The sequence below is a fragment of the Aulonocara stuartgranti genome (genome assembly GCF_965226115.1).
Source record: "Aulonocara stuartgranti genome assembly, chromosome: 10".
In the NCBI taxonomy this organism is placed as follows: Eukaryota; Metazoa; Chordata; class Actinopteri; order Cichliformes; family Cichlidae; genus Aulonocara; species Aulonocara stuartgranti.
The window spans coordinates 12337984-12352339 of NC_138946.1; the positions used below are offsets into that span (position 1 = coordinate 12337984).

General features: G+C 39.9%; 1 protein-coding gene across 2 annotated transcripts in view; it reads right to left on the bottom strand.

The window, feature by feature from the left end:
- Positions 1-610: 610 nt before the first annotated feature.
- The window catches only part of sh3pxd2b (SH3 and PX domains 2B), a 33824-nt gene continuing 20078 nt past the window's right edge, over positions 611-14356 (bottom strand). Inside the window, exons 5-14 of one of the 2 annotated variants that reach the window (XM_082550123.1) lie at positions 13527-13618; positions 10784-10809; positions 10379-10414; positions 8319-8450; positions 7286-7387; positions 4927-5044; positions 4518-4726; positions 4180-4226; positions 3939-4064; positions 611-3845 (exon numbers count right to left, since the gene is read on the bottom strand). In XM_082550123.1, the coding sequence (XP_082406249.1) occupies positions 2322-3845; positions 3939-4064; positions 4180-4226; positions 4518-4726; positions 4927-5044; positions 7286-7387; positions 8319-8450; positions 10379-10414; positions 10784-10809; positions 13527-13618 (2412 nt within the window). In that variant the 3' untranslated portion in view covers positions 611-2321. The remainder of the gene's footprint in view (positions 3846-3938; positions 4065-4179; positions 4227-4517; positions 4727-4926; positions 5045-7285; positions 7388-8318; positions 8451-10378; positions 10415-10783; positions 10810-13526; positions 13619-14356) is intronic. The other variant, XM_082550124.1, reaches the window with a different exon arrangement.

The following is a 14356-nucleotide window of genomic DNA, read 5'->3' on the forward strand; positions in this document are numbered from 1 at the left end:
GCCAATCACATGGTAGCATATAATCTCCCATGCAACCATCTCTAGCATTTACAGAGTGGACAGAGGACAATATCCAGTGAGCGGCAGTACTCTGGGAGAAAATGCCCAGCTGATGCCAGAGGTGAGAGAATGGCCAGACTCCTTTGAGCTGATAGAGCAACAGTAGCTCAGACATGTAACCTTGAAACAAATAGGTTACTGCAGCAGAAGAGCACACCAGCTGAAAACAGAAAACTGAGGCTACAATTCACACAGATTTAGAAGATTGAAGGAACATTGTCTGCTGTAAGGAGTCTCAATTATGCTACAAAACTTGGTCTAAACACCACAAAATCATGGATCCATACTGTCTGACACATAGTGGTGAGGGTTTCTTGAACAGGAAAATCCCTCGACAATCACCAGATCTCAAATCAGTAGATGGCATTTTGCGATGGGAGATTCACATCACAGATGTGAAGCTGACAAATCTGAAGTATGACTGATGTTACCATGTCGACACAGATCAAAATCTCTGAGAATTTGTGCAATGAAGAATTTAAGCAGTTCTGAAGGAACTACAACCCAAATAAATCAAACGCTAAACACTGAGTGGAAGCAGTGGGGCATCTGAAGTGAAAAATCACAAAACTTTTATTGACTTAAAGCAAAAGCAGATACACTGTAATGAAAACACATAGCAAAAAAGTAAACAGTTTACAATACTGAAATAACCCCTATACACTTGCCTTGCATTGTACTTCTGTCCTTTCCCTTTAGGATTTCACTTTAGGATTTTTTTTTTTTTAAAGTTGGTAACATACTTTGGTATGATTGGAAGATGGTATAACATTATAGCAACTACAAGCAGAACAGAATTAGTGTTATAAAGCTTGCAGCCTTGTCTAATTATCTTCATAACTATGAACAGATTTATTTTTTTAGTGTCAGACAATTGGTACTTTGTAAACACTTGAGATATGGACCAATTGTTAGATTACCAGCCAGTTGTTTCCCCAAACCTTTCCTTAATTACTTAAATCCTATCATCAACCAAATCAACAACCAAATACCTTCTTGAAACTTTCTTCTTCTAACCCTTTGATCAGCACAGAGGGGGATAAAATAGATGGAACATCAAAAAAAAGTGACAATAGTTAAGATATGACTCATTTCTGTACAATAAAAAATAATTTGTTTCACCGACCATACTTGAGACCAGTCAAGCGTCAATGTAAAACATTATTCTTATACAACGGTCATACTTTGTTATCGGAGCACCACACTTCGGTTACGAACAGATTGTACATTTACAATACTGTAAATCATTGCACAAATGACTGTAGGTATTCAATTGCTATGTCAGATAGGCAGATGTGCTCTGCCGTTCACATTTTGCAAATCCCACTGATGGCTCTGAGAACAGTTATGTTAAAATACTTTGATATATAGACCCTTCTTGCCTTCTCAGTTTGGATAATATAGCCTCTTTGCTACAGTGAGGATAACACAAATAAAGAAAGCAGTCTGAAAATGGCTTATAAAACTAAATGCACCGTGGCATTCTCCCCTTTCTTTCAGTGTGTGCAAACCTTAAACTTCAGCTGAAATGACTGAAAGTGCACATCTGTTACAATTCGTTGCAACATTAATTATGCAGTCAGAATAAAAGCAATACAACATGGAAACGCTAATATGCACGTCTCCAAGGTAACAAACAGCACTGGGCAAAGAGATAACCAACTATTAGCGCTTGAAAGTTCAGATGTAGTCAATGACCTCCCCCAGTGAGTTAATTTAAACGTCTACTCTGTACTCTTGCAATGTATAATGCGATTCTTGATTTTATAGTAAAATGACTCCAAGACTCCAACAAGGACTATGTCTACCATTGCATACCATTTAATAAGCGCTGAAGCACTTCGCATATAATATTGAGGCACCATATATTAAAAGGCAAGGGTGTAGATACATTTACTGCTCTTCTAGTTTCTAGCCCGAGAAATGGCGAGACTGACACGGTGACTAACATACGGCAGCAAAGGCAAGATACTTTTTTTTTTTTTTTAACCTAAGATTTCATATATAGTTGACATAAAACAAAAAAAGTAAACATTACAAAACCCAACAAGGTCATGTGTTATTGCTGGTTCAGTTGGTAGGTAAAATATTTGTATAAAAATGAAACAAAACAAAATGTGTCAATAAAAAAAATGTACCTATAAATTAAAAAAAAACAAAAAAAACAGGCTAAGTAGCAAGAAATTAGTGAGATCTTGTTCATTTAGATCATTAAGTTACTTATATGTTCGTATGGCGATGTGTGCGAGCACATTTACTTCCTAAGGTTTCTTGCTCAGGTAATTCGAGGGGATCCAGCTCTCGACTTCTTCTCCTACGTTTTTACAGAACCACCAGCCACTGCTGTTTTTTTCCAGAACCTCAAACACTGTGCCCACCTTGAAGCTGGATGTTTGCTCATCCCCTTCAAAGTCTGCCACAGCAAGATACAGCTCATCCTTGCTGGGCTCCTTGAGTAAAGGTGGAAGCCTATCCTTGGGTGGCCCAGGCTTCAGCTGGGGCTTTGGAGGAATTGGGACTTTATTCACCTTGGGCTCTTCCTTCTCTTTGCTTGCTGGTGCCTGAAACCCTTTGGGTTTTGGGGGAGGTGGTCTGCTGAGCTGTGGTGGTCCAGCCTTGGGAACGTCCTGGGTTTCTTTAAGAGTTGGTGGAGATTTAAGTTCAGTTGGACTTGATGGATCAGTTTTCTTTGGAGGGGGTGGTCTTTTTGGAACCGTGGCCGGCGGTCTCTGAGGGGGTTCCTTGTGGGGAGGCACTGCTGGTTTTGCAAGAGGCGATGAGCTCTCCTGGCCATGACCACTGATGTGTTTTGGTGGAAGTTTTGGCTCATTAGAATACTTACCGTTATTCAGAGGTGGGATGCTCACTGGAGGAGAGCTAGGGGGTGAACTTGTGTGGGAACTATTTACTGCTGGCGAGGCGTCATTCTGATGGTTCACCTCTGTTGAGCTAGCATCTGCCGGCTTAGATGGTCTCAACTTGCTTCTCAAGTTGGTGATGTCTACTTTGTTCTCCCCTGGGGGATCTGGCTTGGCAGCTGTAACGGGTTTAGGTCGGACCACTGGCTTTGCCTTCATAAACACAGCTGGGCCCGGTGCCTCGGTTTTCTCCTCCTGTGATTCTGGCTTGGGTTTTGGTGGCTGTTTAGGCACAGGTTTCAGATTAAACTTCTTCACCTCTTTGGCAGAGATCTTGTGGCCACATTCAAGACCCATCTCATTTCGAAGGTGAAGAGCTTTGCTCTTTTCATCTTTCTTGGTCTCTGGGGGTTTGTCTGATTTGAAGGGGGGAGGTTTAGGTGTAACCAGTGGCACGATGACCCCAGGAGCTGGGGGTTTTGGAGGCAAAGGTTTGGAGTTATCTGACCTCGATTTCTCTGCTACCTCCAATTCAAAGCTCTTATTAATAGACTCTCTTCGAGGCGGCAGAGCAGGTTTCTCCTCAGCGGGAGGTGCAGTTGGGGCTGGGGGCAAAGGCCCAGAGAAAGAGGGCCCCTTGCTGGCATTGGACTTCCAATCTCTGAGCTTAGGGCGCGTAGAGGACTCAGAGGCTGCATTTGGCTCATCTGGTAAAGGCTTGGACCAGTTGTCATCTGTACCTGAAACATTCGAACAACCACCATCCTCCAGCCTCAGCTTCTCCATCTCATTGGGCAACGGGGCGAGGAAATTGGGTCGCAAGGCATTGCTGGTCTTCTTGTACTTGTCAATAAAAGTGGCAGGTGCCCAGCCTTCTTTGTCATCGATCTGGATGTACCACCAACCACTTGCATTCTTTTCAATCACCTAGAATGTATCAATGTAGTTTAAACCAAATGTTAGTGAAAAACCATTTTTCTTAATTCAGAGGAGCAAAACTTTAGGCCGTGTCTAACCCACCTCAACTTTGACTCCAGCTTGGAAGCTGATTCCATCAGGGATGGTGGTCTGAAAGTCTGCTATGGTGTAGAACTCTTCCTCAACTTGGGGAGCGACGGGTGGCTTGGGTAAGTTTGTACCACGTGGCTGTGGGATGTGAGAGGGCACACATAAAGGTTGCACTGGTGAAAACCTTATTTATTTATTAAGCCACTGAAAGCTATCTTCAGATATACAGAATCACCACTGGGTATATTCTTACAATGGTGAGATCTCTGCGTGGAGGAGGTCTGTGTCTTGATCCCACTTCTGCAAAAAACAAAACAAAATCACACTAGTAGCTCGCAGCCCAACTGAAAACTAGCAATATGTGTTCTGGGAAATTGTTACACGTCTCCATTCAGGTTTTCTCCACTGGCACAATAAATATTTTGACTGTCATTAGGTAAAACTGTATTATTTGGCACATTGTTGCTTTGCCAGAAAAAAGGTTTTAGTCACTTGTGTGCAAGCTTATCTTTGCAAAGCTTTTGCATGCTTTGGTTGCTTTAATATTTTAAAACTAAATCTCAGAGGCACTGTTTTGTTAAATTCACTTACTGATTTTGTTGTTCTCAGAGAAAACCGAGAGCCTGTTTTCCTTCTGGCTATTCTCTCGGTTTTCTCTAGCGGCGTTGTTTTGCTGGATTTGTTTAGAAAGCCCATCTAGGTCATTTGTACTGGCATGAGGAGGAGCGCCTGCTGACTGCTTCTGCATGTCAGCCTTCTTCAGGTAGGACGCTGGGGCCCAGCCCTCACGGCCTTGGTACCTAAATGGAGGAGAGATGGACAGTTAGTGGCTGATATATAATGAACATAAAGCTGGACGAAAACAAAAAAATTGGACCTTCCTTCAGTCTGTACAGTAACATGCATTAGCATTTTCATTCCTATTACCACCATTATCAACAATGTACTAAGAAGTATTTGAACATATTGCACTGTATTACAAAAATGTGGCTGTTGCTACCTGATCTTCCACCAGCCTTCCAAGTTCTTCTGAATAACCTCAACAATCATGCCTTTCTCCAGGTCGATCTCATCCTGGTCTCTGGCCGAGTACGGGTAAATCACTGAATACTTCTCTTCTGAACGTGGAAAAAGGAAATATTGTTACGTGTATCAGAACACGTTATCAGTTCACAGTTAGGGTGCCACAAATAAACGCATAATGTAGGCTGGGTACGTATAGCACATAATGACACACTTAAACTACTATGGCCTAAAGTATTTATCCCCAGAGAGCTGATTCTGGTCATCTGGATGCAGCGTTTTCAGTGGATGAAACATTTTGTCACTTAACCAAGTGACTGGAAAAGAGTCAACTGTCTGGGATTTCCATTACCTGGATCTGTTTTTTTTTTTTGTTTTTTTTAAACTTTTCTCAATGTGAAACTGAATCAAAGATGACAGTAAAAGTTACAGCATTTTAAAAAAATTAATTCAAGTAATAATGCAACCAGTCTAAAATAAAATAAAGCGTTCAAAAGGATTTAATAGGAGTGAATGCCATCTTTGTTATTCCCACTCGCCTCTAATGGCAGTACTGGCAGTCGACATAGGTTAATGGGTGTGATCTCCAAGTAAAAGTGTGTTGCCAGTGACACACTGCCAACAAAGCTGAAAGTGGAGCTTGTTGTGCCACTGCTAACGACTGGCACAACAAGCTCTAACTTCACATATTTACGCAGAAGCAAGCACTGGGTGGTTGGATGTTGAGCTGCCTTTTGAGACCAACTTTTTCCTCAACAGACTTTAAATTAAACCTTCTCTTTTTAAGACTGAACACAGAAGGAAATGAGGAATTTTGCTTCTGACCAAAACTTCAAAAACACCAGACACAGACTATCATCCTTTTTTTCCCCACAAAGTTGGCAAAGATTCTTGTTAGGGCAAAAACGACAGGAACTTCTTTCTGATTAACAGAAACTGCTCAGCAATTTAATATTGAGATTTCAGATGAGATACTGTGGTTGCTATAGGCACACATTAGTTTTACCTGTTATAACTTATCTAGTGAGGCAAGGCTTGAGCAACATCTTGTGGAGTGAAAATGTAAGACACAAAAACGCACACACAGGACAAACTTGTTACAACATCAAACACAGCCTTGTCTATTGTCAACACCATTTCTACTACTATTACATACTACACACAGTGAACAATCACGCGTTTATTAATGCTGGTTAAATTGTTCTAGTCATTTATTTGATATATAAATAAATATATATTTTTATCATATATATTATTTATAACAAATACATTTATACACAAATATGCAGTTCACTTTGCATGCGAGGATTTATTTACATGCTGAGGTCACTCATGCAACATTTCTTCATGCGCACACATGGACAAACATGCACACAGTTTTATATGCGTGTGTGTACACACACACACACACACACACACACACACACACACACACACACACACACACACACACACATATTCATTATAGGGGGAAAAGAAAGGCGTGCGCTCCACCTTGCCCAAAGCCTGTGCTGAATAGATCCCCTAAAGTTCTGCGACGACCCATATGCCTTGGCAGTGACCAGAATCTCCGTGGCACTGACATCCCAGCACAGTAATTGGGGCAAAATAGGAAGTGAACATTACAAATGCAATCTGGAGGATATTTTCATCCTAAAACACTTTCGGTATTGATGGATCTATGGGGAAATAATTGGTATTTTTATTTACTTGAACTGACAAATAGTTCCTTCATCTAATGGTTAATAGGGATCTCTGGGGTGTTTTAAAATTTTTCTTATTAATGTGGCATTTTAAATTGAATGCATGATTAGCATAATGCTGTTTGTTAATTTTGTATTGTTCTCTTACGGAATAAAATCTGTGAATGTTTGAATCAAACAAACTCTCCAGACTTTGATAGGGCAGCCAGCCACCTCATACATCTCAGGCTTTTAAGATCATAATTTGCATATTGGCAGAGCACCCTATTTTGAGATCCTGTCATTTACTGTACAATATTCCTTTCTTTAGCATATCCTTACCAGGGCTTTGGCAATGAAATTGTAATTTTTTTCTACTGATCCTTTTGGATTTTCTTTTGCCAATTCTCTAGAATGCAAAACACACACAGAGTCTTAGCAGCAACAGTCTTCAACTCAAAAGTCAGTCTGACAAAATAGGTTTGCTTATTAACCATCAACAGAGTACTGAGTGAGTTACAGGAGTTAAACGGTGTGTAACAAAAGATGTGCCTCTGACGTGGTGTATTCTGCACTTCTGCACTGCACCCTAAACCTTTCCCTGTGGTAACATTGAATCTAAACAGTAGCACCCAAATGTAAAGCTTGATGTACCTTCTTCTCCTGGAAGACTGAAGTCATCAGGGTCATCCTGGGCCTCAAGGCAGGTGGCAGGGACCCAGCCCTGAGCATCTTCTGAACTCACAAACCACCACCCTAAACAGGCAGGAAAAACAAAACAAAACTGATATACAAGATACTGCACCTCATGCAATGCTTATTCAGTTAAGGGATTATATGCGTCAGTAAAACGCACGACTGATATTTGACTTGTTGCTGGGATTGTTGCAAAGCACCACCATATGTTGCTTTTTTTTTTTAAGCATGCGTAACCTATAGTTTATGTGATGTATTACAATTATTCTTTTATTATGCATTACTATTAATCTTCTTGGGCAGCGGTCCCCAACCCCCAGGCGTTGTTTGGTACGAGAGAGTTGAGGCTCGGGTGTGAAATTTATGGTTTTCGGGGTTTTTATCGTTATTTTTTAAATGTTTTTATCCTTAACTTGGCTTCCCTGGTTCTTTTCCTGTATGTTATGAATAAATCTTTTTTTGGTACCAGTACTGGTTTTATTTTGTTGTATTTATCCGTGATACCTTAAAAGCCAGTCCGTAAAAATATTGTCGGACATAAACCGGTCCGTGGCGCAAAAAAGGTTGGGGACCGCTGTTCTTGGGTGTACATGTTACCATTGCGGATATTCCGATATTTGAATGACTATTTGTTTTAGTAATTTGATTAATTAATTTAAAAAGTTAATAAATAGCTATGATTTACAAAACAAGATGACATTACTGGCATACTCTGAGGTTTTTAAAATATATATTTTTATTAATATATCAACTGCTATTTCTCTTGAGTATTTTTAGCAAACCTATTTAACTCAACCTTAATAGCTGGCAACAGACCAAGTCCAGCAGTAGCAACAATCCCACAAACCCCCATAATGTTTCAAGTAATTGCATAGTTCCACATCAACACTTAACGTAACAGGTTAGCTGAACAGTGAAAGCAGCAATCTGCCACAATGAAAACATCAGAGAAATGTACAGAATATATGTACTAATTCTGTATGAAACTTGCCAGACTCATTTTTCTCAATGACCTCCACCACCTGCCCCACATGCAGGCTTATCTCAGAGCTCTCCTGCTTCTCATAGTCTGTTACTGCCACATACTGGTCGAGTACAAGAGGGTCTGCTGAGGAGGAGTCTCCTATTAAGGGAAGAATAAAAAAAAAAATCATAACAGAAGTTTAGCACATCTTTGATCTTTCTTAGGGGAGTCACGAATGAAATCTCAATAATGCGAGAAAAGCCTCCACTCAATATCTTTTGTTCTTCGCTGAAGAGCTCTGTTCATATGTGCATAATATCAAAGGACTGTCCATGAACTTGGAATTATAAGATTGCATCAGTGTGGGTTTAAGGTATTGACCTTTAAAGGTTTTGCATTTCATTGACCAAATGTAATATGACCTTTTAAAATGTCAGACTTTATATGGGCTTTGAATAACTTCACTAAAACCCAATTTAAGCAGGCCTTTACAAAACAGCCAGAATTCAATTTTAGGCTAAGTGGGAGGAAAAAAACTGCCTTTTGATGAAATGCCAAGAATAATTCCAAGGTCGCAATTTGTGCAAAAGCTATTAAGTAAAAAGTTTTTTTGTTAGAGGGGGCTTATGTACATTACTGAGATTCCCTCAGAGTCCAGACGGAGGAGGCAGTGTACGTGATTGGAAAGGAGCGTGAGGGGAAACAACGAGCTGAGAGAGAAATAAAGGAAGATTTGGAGAATGGGAGTGAAGGGGATGGATTGAAAAGCGTAGATGGTTAATTTATTTCTCACCATGACTGTGACATGTCTATAGAAACAAACCAGCATCATTAAGACCCACCACCAATGTTAGCGCTACATCACTAAAAAAATAAAGTAACAAATGAGGGCTCACAATATAATCACTGTTAAAAAAATGTATAAATAAAAACTCTAACAACTCTGCTTTTTCTATTGACGTTTGTTGTGTAAAAATGCACACACTAAAACTTGGCTGACTGATAAAATGCACGATGAAGGGACATTAGCATAAATTGCAGCATGCTAATCACTGAAGGTGCTATCAAACACATTCTAAAGTAATGCGTTTATGGCACACAAAAAGTTCAGATTTAAAATAACAAAATAATAATAACATTAAGTATGTACAGTAATTACAAAATAGATTTTCTTGATCGGGCAGCTTAAAAATACGTTAACATTAGCCTCCTTCAGTGAGCAGCAGCTAGCTAAGAAAATAATCTGATTAAAGCCAAATTTAGTACTGCTTAATCTGCAATTTCTCCATTATGCTAGTTAAAGATTTGAATATTAGTAATGCAAATTTCTCTAAAGCAGAACTGGAGGAACACTAGTCATTTTTAACACAAGCTATTTTCAACTATTCCCTTAGTCATTGTGTGTTTGAGTTCCACATTTTTTACTCCAGATGCCTTTCCAAACAAAACCTCAAACCTTTTTTTTCCCTCCCAGGATCAAACCAAAGATCTCTGGCAAATTTGTAAATCACTACACTATGGCGCCACTAGCTAAACCAATTTAAGTCGGTTAGCGTAATTAGCTCACCTTAAACATAATATTTGATATATTTGAAACAGAGCCATATTTAAAAATGTAAATGACAAATTTATTAATTGTAATTTCTTAATTAATGACAATGGCATCCTGAAACATACTGGTATAAATTTTAAAGGATTCCTTTATAATATCAACTTCTTCGATCCTTTACATTTCAATGCATCTTTAAATCTAGTGATTAAAATATAATTTTTCTATTTCTAACTCCCTGATTCAATGTATTGCTGTTAGCATAACCAAGCTTACTATACAGGGTCATGCATTCATAGTAGAGCATAACTTTACTACCCTGTACCAACACAACATATATAAATAGAGCTGAGATATGACCCACACCAGTTCCAAAAGTCAATCACCAACAATTTATCATTAACAGAACCAATGCAAGCCCCAAGCCTCAACAGAGCCACATCCCACCTGCCCAGGCCAGGGAAGGAGAGGGGGGACGGGCCACGACCCACTGGGGTTACACACACAGCACGACCAAGCATGACAGTGTGTTTACTACCTCGCTTTAGGAAAGTAGTTGCTCTCTCCACAAACCCTGAGGGAAAGGAAAATGAATGGAGAAGAAAACTGAAAAAGATAACATGGATGCAAAATTAAGAATAAAAGATGAACTGAGGGGATACAGAGTATATATAAAGAGGAACAGAGAAGGACAATGTTTGTTTCTTGGTTCAACAGTACTGTAACATCAGTATAGAAGGAATGTCTTCTAATAAAGTCATTGTTTTGGTTTGTTCAACCTGTGACCACTAGATGGAGATAACGTCCTATCATATGACACAGAGGTAATTACTGAAGACTTGCTTTTATTCCTTTCAATACATAGTTTATCAGAGAAAAGCCAAGATTCTCATGATTAACTAACCTACCTTTCATTTCAAATACACAATCAAAGCTATCTCACCTGATTTCTTCTTCCCAATGGGTTCCCTGTTAAAGAAAAGAAAACATTACATGACCACACCATACATACCAAAATGGAATGGAACCAGCATACTAATAATATTTAACATAATTCACAAACTCATGAAGGTCCCACTTAAATAACTTAAAAACAAACATCAACAGCAATAGAACAGCATCCCCAATTATTCATTTCTACTTAATCTCACTATCATTTAACACGTGTACTGCTGGAGGAATTAAATACAAGAGAAAAAGAAAGGCTCTTTACCCATCAGATCTACAAACTGTCACGCAGGAGAAAACAGATCCATGTCTGCAACGCAGGCTAATGTGAATAAAAAGCTTTGAGATAGCTGATCCCGAAAATCCGGGCTGATGTTAAATTCAATACAGCATCTGCTGTGTCTGGTTTAGACATTATCCAGATAAATAGACCATCACTCCACAGCAAGAGTCAGGAACTGATTCAATGGCCAGATGCCTCAAAAAGTCACTGGTGGCTAATGCTCAGCATTTGCTCTGTTTGTCCCTCGTTATCTAAACGTCGCACCCTTACTTTATAGCCTACCAGTGCCTTCCTTTTTTCCATCTCACATCTTCCACGTCTGCTCAACCTACTGCTTTATCTCCCTTGATTGTTTTCCTTGGCAGCCACTCTGTGTCCATTTCTCTGCATCAACATCAATGCTCTCAGCCACATAAAGGATTATTGGATTGATAGAACTGTTAATTGCAGAGACCTCATCTCTGTGAATGTTTACCTCCAAGCTTGCCAATTAGGGTATTATAATAAGAAATACTCAGGGCGACTGACTAAATGGACTACAACACATGAATCTGTGCGTGCACTGCATGTGTATACTTTGTTTTCATACAGAGAATAAAGGTGAAGAAGTTTTGAAACCTCAAACTAAACTTTACAGTAAACAACTGCTCACAGAAAATCGCTCCATCCCTCCCTGTGCCTAATCTTCTCTCTGGATTAGGTTATATGACGTCCTTTTTTTCTATAATGATCTTCCTTGCATTTTCTTTCCTTTTCCTTGCCTTCTTCTTGCAACACTTCCTCTTCTGTACTTCTTTCTTCCTTTTTACTCACTGACCATCTACTTCCTCTTTACAATTGAGTTCTCCTGTCCTCTCCTTTCCTCTCCTCTCTGCTGCTCTTAAGAAAAAGTATAACATGTCTTACTCGTTGCAGTAGATTTATAGGCCATGATAAATCTTCTCCTACAGTTGCTGTACAGCAGCCTTGTTGTCAGTCAGCCAAGCAACAGGCTGCACTAGCAGAAAGCAGTAATCCAATTTCAATAAAGACAAACCAAGGTCCTTCCTATATTCATCTGCCTCAAGGAATCACATCTCCCTCTCTCTCCCCCGTCTCTACTGATACATGCTTGGGGCTTTGTATGAGGAGTAGGGAAGTATGGGTCCTTGGCAACCTTCCCCGAGGTAAGAAAGGGGGAAAAAAAGATGTGGAGATGTGTGAGAACAAACAAGAGTGCGGACTGGGTGTCATAACTTATAAATATAGATTCATATTCCACCGACAGGCTTCGGAAACTTTTAGACACACTTTTTGTTTGGTATCAGCTTACAGTTGCCATGATCTGCTATCCTGATACCACCAATAGAGTGAAAAGTTTTCCAATATCAGAGAACACAAATGCAAACTCTTCATACAGAGGGGCTGCATGTGGAAAATAACACCCAAATCCTTGTGATAATTCCAGTTTTGGGAGAGATCTTTTCCCCCCACAAATTTACTTGAATTCACTATTTAAAGTAAGAGTACGTACACACAAGTTAGGGCTGTTTTAAATTCCAGTTATTTAGCTAACGTTCATCACATTTTATACTGAAAGTGGCTCATCTTGTCAAAAGAGTGAAGTAACTATAATCAAGCAGTCTTCCTAAAGCCTGGCCCCAGTAAAGTACTTGACGGCAGCACACAGCAGACTTCAAAGGAAGATTAAATCTGTCTGCATTATATATGACAACATGGCAGGCTGTTGCAGGAGCTCATTTCACATTCAATCTTCATAACAGCTTCTTGTCCTGTTAATTGTCCTTGGGCGTGAACCCCCAGCTGCTCACTCAGTGCATGCCACTCCTGAATGGCATTATGGCATTTATAAAACATCAGGATGTGATAGGTTTATACATAAATATAGTCACAGGCCTTATCTAGTGGATTTCCTAACAGCTGACAACACACGTCAAGATGTTTCGACGGAGAGGACATGACTACGCTGCCTTTCTGCAGCTGTTAGCAAAATTTATTAATTAAATAAAACATCTCTAGGGTCTACGGTTTGGCTGAAGGCAGCCATCCATAACCCCTACAGCCCTAAATGTAAGCTTAATAACGACACAGTTGCGTTACTTTTAGTGCTGGATATTGCGCTAATGTGTTGAGAGTGAGATTATAAAGAAACTATGTGGACTCAGCTGTGTAGAGGCTGGTGTCCGCACTCCGCTCCAGCAAAAATGCAAGCTCAGCTTTAAAAACAGGACCTATTAAGTGTGTTTCTGCTAGAAAACCCCAACAGAAGGCTGAGCGGGAGTATGAAATCATATTCATTAGAGAGTATAATGAATGTTCATTACCAGCAGATCTCGCAGGACATGGCATACCATGAGCCAGTGGAACAATGATTTACCATTGTATACAAGAGGAAGGGTTTTTAATAGTTAAGGAGATATGTGAGGGTGTGTTTGGGTACATGTGTGCTTCTCACTCCTTGGGTGGGTTGAGGTCTTCAGGTCTGGTCTCAAAAAACACTCTGACCTCCTCGCACTGGGAGATGTAGACTGGCAGCTGAATGAGGGCCTGCGTGCACAAAGATTTCAGGAAACTTAAACACACAAACTGACACGCATAATCACTTCAGTGCACAGGGAGGTCAACCAGAGGATAAAAACGGTGTTCATTTGACCTGGCCTCAAGTTTTTATGTCTGTTCTCATACTTATTTTACCCTGCAACGCTTGGTTTCCAATAGAAAGAACAAAAGCTGTATTAAAAAAATCCCAAAATCACAATCTTCCATTCTTTATTTTTTGGTAAAATCTTTATTCCTCTTTTTAGGATCACCGGCAGCAGAGAGATGAGTCCTGACAACAGATAAAAGACAAACATCCACATTCAGTTTTCTTTATTAGTCATTACTCATGCGCAGCTATTAATTTTTTTATCTGGCTGTTTTCCACTTGCTCTCAATCAACCCTCTAAAGGGGGAGCAGGAGAACGAATAATCACCTCACCAGCTTGATGTGGCAAACCAGAAGAAAAAAAACAACTCCCATCAATGACCTTGTGGAGACTATCCCTCTTAGCTATGAAGAAAATATGCAACTCCTCCATTTGCTGGCAAGATCAGCTCAGTGCTACCCATCAAGATTCCTCTTCTGGTCTCTACCTCTAATTTTAATACTCCTAAGTGTTTCAGCTTTGTCCTTCCAGGAAGCACAGCCTAGCTCCTGGACTCTCTGACACGTGCTGATGTAACGTCAGGACTGACGGATGTGGAATGGAAGCCAAAGACGTAACCAGAGTGTCCTTGTCCCAT